This window comes from Anser brachyrhynchus (assembly GCF_964034855.1).
Source record: "Anser brachyrhynchus genome assembly, chromosome: 2".
Classification (NCBI taxonomy): Eukaryota; Metazoa; Chordata; class Aves; order Anseriformes; family Anatidae; genus Anser; species Anser brachyrhynchus.
Genome location: NC_137695.1, coordinates 91,466,558 through 91,478,994, shown reverse-complemented (window position 1 = coordinate 91,478,994; position 12,437 = coordinate 91,466,558). Strand labels below are relative to the sequence as shown.

At 36.1% G+C, this 12,437-nt stretch overlaps 1 protein-coding gene across 4 annotated transcripts in view; it reads left to right on the top strand.

Annotated features, from left to right (window-relative positions):
- GALNT1 (polypeptide N-acetylgalactosaminyltransferase 1) overlaps window positions 1-12,437 on the top strand; it is an 81,825-nt gene that overhangs the window by 50,234 nt on the left and 19,154 nt on the right. For all 4 annotated transcript variants that reach the window (XM_080581078.1, XM_080581081.1, XM_080581080.1 and 1 more), the window contains one exon: window positions 8,347-8,513. In XM_080581078.1, coding sequence (XP_080437204.1) covers window positions 8,347-8,513 — 167 coding nt within the window. The remainder of the gene's footprint in view (window positions 1-8,346; window positions 8,514-12,437) is intronic.

The following is a 12,437-nucleotide window of genomic DNA, read 5'->3' as shown; positions in this document are numbered from 1 at the left end:
TAAGTTTCAGCAAAGTGATGCTGAAACTCTGAAAGCATGTGAGGCATTAAAGACATAACAGTTGTCTTTCAAAGCAGGGACAATTTTAATCTGGCTCTTGTGTTGCTTTTAGTTTGTTACTGGCCTAGTGCAGAATCAACATTTGGAAATGTTCACCACATTGATTTAATGAGTTAGCTGGATAAATTACCTATAAATCTTTTTCTTAGAGAAAGTTTTTTTTTTTAAAAAAAAAAAAACTAAAAATGTGGTTGCATTGTGTAAGCTGTTGTTTTTATCTATAGGCATACACATATGCACACACATTTACGCAGGTGCATGCATATCTACACAAGCCTAGCAATCTCATTCATAGATACAGGTGTCTTCCATTTTTGGATTAAAATTGTGAACTTTATTCCAGTGGATAGGTTAAGTACAGAAAATAATTTGGCTAGAGAATTTAAGGTTTAATTTCAGTCTTTGAGGACAGAACTCTTTTTTTCTTATTTCAAAAAGTACTTTCCTGTGGTCACTTCAAGATCAGAAAAAGTCAATTGCAGGTAATTATATTGTGAGCTTCTGCTTGAATTCTGTAACCACAATGGTTTTAAGGACCATTTTGGATTTTGTTTCCAGGGTCTAAAGAAGATTTCTACTTGAATCATGAGATAATGCGACCATTCTTATATCCAAATCTTTGAAATCAGAAGAAAGGAAAATTTCATACTCTTGATGTCAGGTAAATTATGTAATACTATTGAAGGCAGACACTTAAGCAGGCTGAATGGAAATGCTTAAATAAGAGTAAGGGATTTGCCTGCATTCAAGGCACCTATTAAGAAAGACTAATTGGAGTCGTGATATGAATTATAGAAATTAAGATCTCATTTTAAAACAAATTGTTCTGATTTAATTGGGAGAAGCAGCTTTCTTCAGAAGTGAGAAGACTTGTTGCAAACCTGTTTGCAGTGCTTTCTCTTTGTACAGCCACAAGTTAAAACTGTGGTTGTATGCAAACTCTGTGTTGAAAAGAGGTGTGGTGTATTCTGATAGGCAGTGATTCCCTCTTTCTCAGAAGTATTTCTTTTAAACCTTCTGGCTCTGTTGCTTCTGTGTGGAGATTAGACCTTTATCCAACTGAGTAGTCTTCAGTCTGGGGACTTGGGGTATTCGTAAAATTTCTGTTGGAAGCAGATTTATTAATGCCCTTGTTTTTGGTGATGTCATGATGCTGCTACTTATATTCAGGAAAGACTAAGTCATTGTTTACCAGAAACATGACTCTTGATCATAGTGTTTTGGCACTCCTGCTGCTGCCTCTGCTTGCAGGGGTGTTATCCTCTGCTGGAAATGTAGGTCAGTATCAGCAGCTCAGGGTGAGGCTGAATCTTATTTCAAACCTGTTTTCACCTGTGATTTAAGCAGGTAGTCTTTGCACTGTGCAGAGCTGTGCCTCAGCTTTGTTACCTTAACTTGTTGCAGAGTATAACTTAAGGCAAATGGACAGATAAACAACTGAGCGTTGATATTTTTACAGCACTGCAGCAAAGATGGGCTGGATATTAATTTAATCCTGGGGTTTTATGACAGGAACTCATATTTTCTTCTCTAGTGATCTGTCATTAACTTTGGTAACCTCAATAGAAAATAAGCGTATTTTCAAGCCTAAGGATACTGATGTTTACTTCCCTGAGATTCCAGTTTAATTTAATATTTAGTTTCAATACTAAAGATTATGCTCTTCGTGCTGCACCAGTAATATTAAATAGATTTATTCTAGGGGCTGTATTGTGTAGCATTTCCTGAAAAACTTAGCTCTAACGTGATTTTCAGCACAAGATGGATATAAATTTTGGCCTTTACCGTAAGGCTTACCATTTGGTCAGGCTTTGGAATGGTCTGCACAGGGTGGAATCCCCATCCCTGGAGGTATTTAAGGGATCCGTGAATGTGTCAGTAAGGGATATGGTTTAGTGACAGGACTTAGTAGGCCAGGTTGATGGTTGGACTTGGTGATCTTGAAGGTATTTTCCAACTCAGATGATTGTGTGATTCTGTTCCTTTGTCAAATTTAAGTTCAGAGATGCACTTGATTTCAAACAGCAGTTTTTATTCATAACTCTTACTTGTAGCATGCAAGATAAAAGATTGGACTCAGTCTGTAATATGACTAAATACATTTCCCCCTAATTCCCTCTTTTGTTTCTAGTGCAGCTTTCAGAAATGCTTTGGCATTGCCTTAGCATAGTGCACGAGAGCTCTGCTCTGAGCTCTAGTGGGTCTGTTCAGTGCACAGCAGATACTTTTGCTTGCGTTCCATCTCTGTCCTTCGTCAGCATGCTCTGGGTTGTGTGTGCTGGGTTTGGAAAACAAAGATTGCACAAGTGTTTTAACTGCTATTAACGTTTCTGACCCACTGAAAGTTATTTTATTGGTCATGTCTTTTTCTGTTGGAAAGCTGGTGAAATCTGGGCGTAAAATCGATACTGGATATAGAAAATAGGGGCTTGGGTAGCGTCTGAGTCTGTGACATCCTTGGTTTTCAGGTAGTTTTTGACAATTCCGAATTTTTTAAAAAAATATTCTATTTGCCCTCTCTTTGCTCTTCTGTGGAGAATAATGTCTTGGCAGGTCAGAAGAGGTAGAGATCTGATGTATAGTATTTAACATGCATTTCTAATGAGAATAGAGGTATGACATCTGTCTAGAAAATGACCAAAAACTGTAATGTTTTGTGTCTCTGAAGGAGGCTTTCCTCATTGTCTCTTAATCCATAGACATCATGGTAGTACATAACTGATTCCCTAAAAGAGCATGTTTGTAGCTTTTTTTTGGCTGCAATTCTTTAGTCTATGAAACACAAACACATAAGTTCAATTAGAATATTAAATTCCTTTTTATTGTATTACTTTCTGAAAAGATTTGGCATGACTTTCAAGGGTATGCAAGCAGATCATTGCTAATGTCATAAATATTTGTCTTTTGAGATATGACAATATTGCACATATAGAACACCATCTTGAGTTTTAGGGATAATTTCTAGATAAATTGTCCAATTCTATAGTATTGATAAAATGCCAAGCATTATCACATAAGGAGATGGTTGCAGAGTTGCATTGCTAAGATAATATTTGAAGTATTAGTGAAAGTCCCAAGAGTAACATGAAAGAGGTGCCATTAGGACAGCAAAGGGTAGGTCTTGTCGATCTTGGAGTCAGGCACTGAGCAGAGCAGGATTTAGGTATCAGAAGAATTTCATCTTCTGAGGAATGTGAATGAAGGATAATTTAAGATCCTCTAGTAGATTTCTTCTGTCCCAGTGGTGAAGTATGTTTTCCTCATTTATTCAGTGGCATCTGAGAAGAGAGTTCCAGTTCTGCTAGATGTGAATTAGGGTTGGGAGTAAATGGTTGTGGTGATGTAGATAACACAAAATGAAGATGTTCACCTTAGTACTTAACAGCTCAGCAAATTTCCTGAGCCATGAATACTTAAAGGGTCTATAAAAGAACAAGCTTCTGTAAACTGAGATGGCTGCAGTGCTGCTGCTGGTGGCACTAAGTACTGTGGTACTAGCTCCAGCAGAGCTGGTAACAATGAGATGCTTCAGTCTGTAATTTGACAGGATCATGAATGCTACTTGGATACTGTGGAAAACTTGCATATTATAAGGTCTTCAACTATTCTGAATAGTCCTTTTTACATTTAATTGAAGGTAGAATTACATTGTTCTTTTCTTAATCTTTTATTCCACAGAAGTGGGCATGGAGCACACAAATAATTTTCAGAGTTCAGAGGATGTTTTTGTTGAATGGATGGATTAGATGTTAGCAAATAGTAGATCTTGTATACCAAATATCTGTTAGTATAGAGCGAAAAGTTGAAACACACAAACAAAAATCTTCCAAAGCTTTGTACAATTAATACTTTTTAACAGAAACGTCCTTCTGTTGGCTGTTATTTTTAACCATCAAGTAGAAGCTTCAGTTGTAGTCCTGGGTTATACAGCTTCTCAAGGTGTTATGATGGACACTTACTCCTCGACCAAAGTTCTTTTAGCAGGTGGAATGGGAAATTTATTTCAATTAATAGGAGTTGTCTTTTTTTTTCCTTGGAAGATTATGCCAAAACAGCCTTTAAGTTCTGAGATTTAACAACTAAAGAAAGGCAATTCTGTCCAAATAAAATTGATGTCACTTTGAGGCTATTTTTGTAATATCTCCTGCAGACTATTTGTAGCTTGAACTGAAAGAGAAAAGAAGTGTATTCAGCATCTCTTCAGATGCATTTGGAATAGTATCAGGTTGTTATCAAGTCGCTTTACACAAATCTACTGAATAAAAATTTCCTAAAATTTTTTTAAGATACTTCTCCCTATCTAAAATATAAATCTTCTATGTATGATTCAACACCTTCACAAAAAGTTGTGTCAATAGAGAAGAATAACACAACTGATAGTTGCTTTTGGTCTTCCACTATAAAAACTTGCATAATGGGTTTAAAATTTTTGAAATCATGCTACAGGATGTTAGGGACAACCTTTATTTCTCTGTCATTGGTGCTCTTTAGCAGTGTTATACACACGTACACTATGGTCTGTACTCCTTCCTTTGCTTTTAGTCTGTTAAACTTCAAGTTAATAAAAGGTTTGGACCTGTTGCTCTGCTTTGTGCTCTTGAGGGGATACAGACCTAGGGGTAACCAACTAAGTAAAAAGGGACTGGACCAAAGAATTCTAATATATGGCACAAAATTGCAAAAATGTGAAATTCAATGAACAATGCTTGTGTATTGGCATCTTACAGAGGTCAGAGCTGAGTCACGTCTGTTATTGTCCTGTGGCTTCTTTGTAAAGAACAACTTTCAAAAGTGTAGCTTGTAAACTTTTTTTTTTTTTCAGAGCAGATTTTGATGGGGACACTAAAGACCTTGGATAATTCTCATTTCATTTCCTAATTAATTTTCCCCTTTTTCCTAATTACATGAGAGCAACAAACCAAACGTTGGGGAGGAATATGAGACCTTGTGCAGCTGAAATTGAAGATTCCACCTCTTAGAAAGAGACTAGATGTAGAATAAAGAACATCTTCTATTTTGAGTATTGGAATGTGTATGTCAACAAATGAGATTAATCAGGATTTTTGTCTTGATCATGTTGTAGTAGTCTGGCCTACTCTTTTTGTGGTTTTGGGTAATAGGGCAGTAAGTCACTGCTAGCATTTAAAATATCTGGTATTTTGAGGGAGTTTCCACAACCTAAATAATGTATGGAGTTGCATTAGCCAGGAGCTTGCATGGTGCATGCCACAGATTAAGGGAAGGAGGATGCGTTTCATGTGAAGTAGACATTCTCAGCTGCTGTTTGAATTCTTCATTAAATTACTGGAGATGGCATGCCTTCCTAACATTATGCACTCAATTTTAAAATTATTTGAGGAATGGTCTGACAAAAGGAACGTAATGTATCAGTAGTGAATTAAAATTCAGATTTCCCTTATTTCATTCCCTATGTGTCACACCCTTGATGGTTAGTAACGTTGCTTAACAGTTGGTTGAAACTAACGCTGTACTTTAAAATCTGTAGTAATCCCTTTCTGGGGTAATTTGTTTTCAAATGAGAGACAAAAGGGAATCTTAATTTAAATGTTAGTAAGGAGAAGATGTGAGTTTTGCATGGAAGGCTAATGCTCTAATCACAGGTGTCAACTGTTCTATTTCTGTTTTATGTTCTGCAGCAATATGTCCCCAGAGGGAAGGAGTGTATGACAATATTTTCAAAATTAAAAGCATGTTTTAATTGTTGTGAATACATACAAATATGTACAAATATATAGAAAAAGCGTATATATGGGAAGGCGGGAGAAAGAAGTATTAAAAATCAGATGCCACGCTATTTGTTCTTTCCTTTATCCTGCTTGTATTAATAAATCGTCTCAAAATAGCTTTAAACCAAGCATGGTTTATTAGAACAGCAAACGAAAACTTCCAAACCACTTTTTATGAAACATGCTTGTGTTGCTACCTGTGCTAGTCTTTTTAACTATTGGTAGACAAAGTAGTCTAGGTCACTCTGGAAGTGTTACCCTAGAAAGGGCTGATCTCTGTGGCAGAGGATAGGGACGTCTTGTTGTGGAAGCGAGGATGTTCGCCTTCTGCACTTCTCAGGCAGTGGGGACGCCTGAGAGGGTGTTCTTGTAAACCTCCTCTACACCTTTCAGGCCTGTTAGTGCTAAAAGGTTTCCCTTCAAGGATGGGTCGTAAATGTTTCAATATATTTATTCTGAAAATGATGGAACGGCTTATTAGCATGGTAATGCCTCATCACTTGGCTAGCTTCTATTATACGAATTCATTGGTCTGGAGCTCAGTAAAATAAAATCTTCTGTAAAACCAAATTAGGCAAGGCTGGAGATTTGAGATTTAGTATTTCAATGGTAGATCCTGTGCCCACCTCAGGAGTGTAGTCCTGTTGAATGAGACATTGTTATGCTTTTTCACAGAGAACAGCCAACAGATTTCTCTCAACTTTGCTACAAATATTTTGTCAAAAACTACAGGAATAACTGGCAGAATTGCATTTCTACTGAGGCTGAAGGTCTACGTTTGGAAACTTAATTTTCTGGTCTCGGGAACAATGCTGCAGAAGGAATAAAATATTGAGGATTTGGTTTTAGAGCAGTAAAATTGGCTGAACAAGTGAAAAAGACAAAAAAATAAATAAAATAGTCCTATGTATTGAATTTTTCATCTGAAAGTCATAGCATCTTTGCCAAAAGCTATTTTACTTCTCAAGTGATACTGAAGAAATAATACTTTATCTGTCGGAGTACTTCACAAATTTTCTTAATACATGAATTAAATTGAGAATCACAGGGATGTGAGAGCACTTTCTCTAAAGATTTTGACACTCACTTCAGTGTGATGAATAATTAAATTCGGCTGTGATTGTAGACAAGTATAATATTGAGGACAGTCGCTGTTTCAAAGATATTGCTGTTTCAGTTCTCAGAAGGGAAACATAATTCCACAGAAGATCTTCCAGATACTTTCAAAATTACACCTGGACTTATTAATCTTTTCTGGGATCTTGGCTCACATTGGGTTTTTGTCAGTACCTCAGAGCTGAAATACCTGTGTGTTACGAAAGCTGCTCTTGCTTAGAGCTCTCTGGCTAACGAAGTTATCCAGCAAATAAAATATTAATGTTGGGAGCTTGCTTTTGGCTGACGTTCATGGTGTCACTGGTTTTTCCAAAGGGTGGGAATAGATGCTGATACTGTGATCCTGTATTGACAGGCTGCTCCTTCAGTTCGAGGTCTGTATGCATCTCTAACTTTGGATCTTAAAGGAGTCAGTAACATTGCATCTTATGAGTCCATCTGATTTTGAATAGGCAGGAAGAAGAGATCTGTGCAAAGAACACACAAATTGGTGTGGTTATTTTGTAGAGCAGAATTGTTAAGAGCACTTTATGTTCAAATTGTTTGTTTTTTTTTTTTTCTATGAGATACTGAAAATATCACTTACAATAGTGTTGCAGTGTGTAAAATACTGACTGCATGTGGGGTTTGGGGTATGTATGTTTTGCACGTCCTGTGTATGCTTTTAGGAGAGTTAAACTTGTGGTCTCCCATGCTAACTTTACAACGTGAATATAATTCTTTAATTTGATCAACCTTTATAGCATTTTGAACGTGTAAGATGGGGAGGGGAAAAAAGCACTCTTTGTGTAATATATATATACCCATTAAATTAAGTAATATACTTCAGTCACCAGTATTATAGGCAGCGTGCACGTACTCTTGGCTTTTCCCAAACATCAAGTGTGTCAACAGGTCTTTACCTCTTTTAGTTACGAATCACTTGGTTTTTGTTCAATATATACTCTTTATTTCATAAGTTTGCCATTTCTCATCTCATGTATTTCTCTCCCTTTTCACTTCTATCCCTGTAATAGTACTAGAGTTTCCCTCTTGACCTCTGAGGGAATGCAGGCCTAAATTAATACCCTGAATTAGCATTTGGACATGCTACTCTTCACAAAACAGAGGTAGTGGAAATAAATATTCTGCTGTCATCTGTGCCTGTTGGTAGTATGGATATCCCTTTCATTTCCAGTATTGGTTATTGTATGGAGGTTCTCTTTTCTGAGTGGTAGGATGGAATACATAAATGTATATACATAAATGTAAGGGTTTTTTAATGTGTAAATATTAATTTGTGTACCACTTCTTCCTTTGTCACACTTTGCATGCAATTGATATAATGTTATTGTTGTTACTTAGAAGTTAACTTCAACCTTGCTGTTCTAACTGAAGGCTTGACCTTTACAAAATACATGGTGGGTTTTTTTTTGGCTTACAGGTGTAAAACAAAGGTGTATGCAGACAACCTTCCCACAACAAGTGTTGTCATTGTTTTTCACAATGAGGCTTGGAGCACACTTCTACGAACTGTTCATAGTGTGATAAACCGGTCACCACGGCACATGCTGGAAGAAATTGTACTCGTCGATGATGCCAGCGAAAGAGGTAAGGACAAATGTTGATATCTTACAGATATTGTAGCTTGCAGTTCCTTTTACTTCAAAAATTGAAGCTGACTTTCTACGAGCTTACCTCTGCTCAGCAAAACACTGTAGTGAGGTGGGAGGGGGTGGAGGGATGGTAAGCAATGCCCATTCTCAGTTATAGGTGAGTCATTCTGCTCTGAAAACTAATACAAATTTATCTATCTGTTATCTTTTCTGTTGACATTGTAGAGTTTGTGGTTTCTAGTGGGTTTGTCCCATTACAGCTTTCATGTTTTGTGTTTGGACTTTTAACACATTCTTAAGGCTGGAGGGCATTGAAAACTTGAGTCACCCAATGAATAATAGCAAAGACAATCGTATTCTTCACACGTACCCTGATTTACTATCAGTACCCTGATTTACTATCAGTACCACCATCAAACTTGGTGCTCAGAGTGATCAGTCTTGATTTTTCAGTTCCTGAGAAACTGCAATTCAGTTTCTATGCTGTAAGAGATTCCAGTTTTCATCTGGAGCACTGACTATGAAAAACTGCATGCTACAGAATAAAACTTTACATATGTTAATGAAACTAACGGACAAAACTTGAAGCTGATTTTCTTAGTATAGCTTCATTTAGATTTTGCTTTTCAATGATTTTTGTAAATTCCAGTATAGTAGAAATAAAAAGAATATTCTAGACATTAGTTGACAGTTCATCTTGTTTTATAGTTGTTTTGTTTCTTGATTGATTTTTCTCGGTGTGGATTATAAAGTGTAACTTGAGGGATATTGTTTTCTTGTGTTTATATATGGGAATGAGAGTGTATTATGTCTTTCTAATCTAAAGTATTTCTATATTTGTATGTTAAAGTCATCATTTTCAAATATATTTCCTTGTTGAAAGCTGTTAGGCCCCTAGAAAAGTCAGCCACTATAGGCTCTTACCTGTATCAGCAATAACTCCCCTGCCTTAGTTGGAGAACTTACAGGGGTTTTGCACCCAGCATGCTGACATCTCAGCTTGATGTTTCTGATTCCGATACTGCAAAATCCATGTTCTGGTTATTATGTTAATTCCAACTTTAGAAGAAGATGGGTGACTGTCTGAACATGTGTCCAAACGATCTATGTATGAAAAGAGACACTGGATTGCAGGTCATATGGTCGAAGTAGCATTATGGTGCATGGATTGCAATAGTTAATGAGGGTTTTTGTGCATGTTTAGCTGAAGAATTTAATAGATTAGGAAGAATTTATGGCCTGGAGTTTGGCACTTCTTACCTGATATAGTAGAAAGCATGAGCTGCTTCTTCTGGTTGCGTGTATGTATGTATGTACGATGCCTTAGCATATTGACTGACCTATTCCAGACCATGTAGCTCTAGAGTACAACTGGTTGTGGAGTTGAGCAAAGAAAGATCATACCAGTTAACTGAGCTGTGTCGAACCTGTTTACCTAAGGAGCTCATGCACTCAGGTTGTGTTTGCACTTGTATTAGCACATGTTCCTTTCTTCTCTTTCACGCTCACTCTTGGTCTCTCACCTGATACTAACTTGAACCTCTTTAGCCAATTTCAATGCAATCTGGAGAAAGAAGCAGGGGCCTGAAAAGCAACTGCAATCTGGTGGAAGAAGAGGAATGCCCATGCAAAGGGCAAGGTACCCCATGAATGTGTTCCAGATGAGATGAGAGTTGTGATTAGCTTTTGCTTTTAGAAAGGTCAAATTTCCACTGTTTTCATTTGTGGGAAATTTGCAACCACACCCTTCAATTTCTTGTAGTTAATCAACCTTTATGTAAAAGTTCTAGATTTCTTTGCTTCTAATGTGTGTGAAACTGCTCACTCACCTCTCTTGGTTGTTCCTGGGGAACAATCCTATTTTTAAAACAGATGCAGATGTTTGGATTCTAAGTGTCTACATCAGGTTACTGTAAAGGTGTAGGCTTCCTTAATGAAATAGAGGCAGCACATTTGTTTTGGTTGATGAGTTTTTGCATACTTATTTTTTTTTTGCTAGAAAAACAAAGCTTATTGCAAGTCCACTCTATTTCATTTGTCTACTGAGTCCTTTGCAGGTGATTCAGATCACCGCTAATGATTAACTGTGACAGGTCGGCTTTCAATGTGATCTAGAAATAGAATAAGCTAATATTCAAATAATGTAGGGAAATATTTCTAATGTTTTGAATCTTCAATTTCTTTTTAAAAATAAAATCAAATGGTTTTATCATATGAATAGTTATGTCTTCGTTATGAAGTAAAATTATGGTCCACTTAAAAATGCGTGTGTTTTTTTTAAGATGTATTTTCTGTTTCTGGTTTGTTTCAGGAAGGTAATAAAATTAAGGTAGCTTCATTCTAAACTGAAAGCCGTAACATTTCAGACTTTCTTTTTGGTGGTGTTATTGAATGTGTTCCTATATTTAGTTTTGAAGTCTGTGATCACTCAGGCATCTTTTACTTCTAGTCATTTTCATCAGTTACTTGAAAGTTGTTTTTTTATGCTTTGTTTTCCAAAAACTTATGTTTCCAGTAAACGTGCTTTTACATTAAACAGAACTGAAGGGTATGATGCCTGGAAATATGAAGGCTTTAGCATATGCTACTTAAGTATTCTGTTTGTGTTGAATTAAAACAGCAGACTTTTTTTTCCAGAAAAATAAAATGTTCAGCCTGAGTAGTGTATTTTGAATTCCAGCATCAGAGTGGATTTAATTGGAATAAAGTAAGCATTCAGTCTGCCTGAAGCACACTTTGTACCTGCCAGTGTCATGCTCTTAGAAGAGTGAATTTGCATAATATCACACACTTATTTACACTGCAAAGAAAAGCTTTGGAGAAACAAGGCATGGCTCTAACATTTCTTCTCTAGTTACTGATCAGAATTGCATGTTTTCTTTTCAAATGTTAATCTGTTAACTACTTTACAAAAAAGGTTAAAGGAAGAAATCAGAATTAGTCAGTACTTCAAACTAGGTCAAGCATCGAATGGCCAAGTGTGGTAGGCAGATTAATTCAGGACAGAATATACCCAGAGAAGTTAGTTATACAGATGCATGTCAAAACAATATATATACAACTAAATTTCTGAAAGTAATGTCTTCCTAAACAATTCACATTTCTTATATGTGTGTTTGCATGGTTATATATGGTAAATCTGTATTTTATTGCAGCTTAATAAAAATGCTTTGAAACTTAATGTTTCATTTCTAATAATGCAAGTGTGACCCAGTAATAGAATTGTCCATTTATTTTTTAACTTACATGCTTACTTGACTTTTACTGGATGTATTTGAAAGTTTATGAAAGGAATAACCAGCAGAAAGAGTTAAATGAAAGCTATTTCTCTGAAAATATAAGAATTGTTATTATTATGGAAGTAGAAGGCTTTTTTCCCTTTTTTTTTTTTTGCAAGTCTTATCAGAATTATCAGAGCCTTGCTCGCTCTAAAGTGCGTGAGGCAATGCTAAAAACTTACTTAGACACTCAGCTGGCACTGAAAGGCCACTTTCAAACATCTGACACTATAATGCATAAAACTTTTCATTTGAGTGTTTAACATAGGATTTAATATAAATATACCCACTTGATTTGCATGGAAAATAATCTCTAAAGCTTAATTTTGGCATTTCTAGTAGGCCAAACGGCATTATGTGCATTAAAAGACTTTAAATACTTTTTTGATAAGGAAAAAAGAAAAACAAACAAAAAACAAGAAGTCTTCCCTTAAAAGAAACTTACCAGTTTAACTGGGTAATCTTATTAACGGAACTGCTTTGGACAAGGTGCTAGTACATAATCTTTCTGTGGACATGGGTGAAAATGGGACAAGGACTGTTCTTAAACTGATCTCCGCCATTGTTAGTACACTTCACACATTTTCTTGATTGATTTTGAAAGATAAATTTTTGAAAAGTACTTGAAAGGATTAATAGAA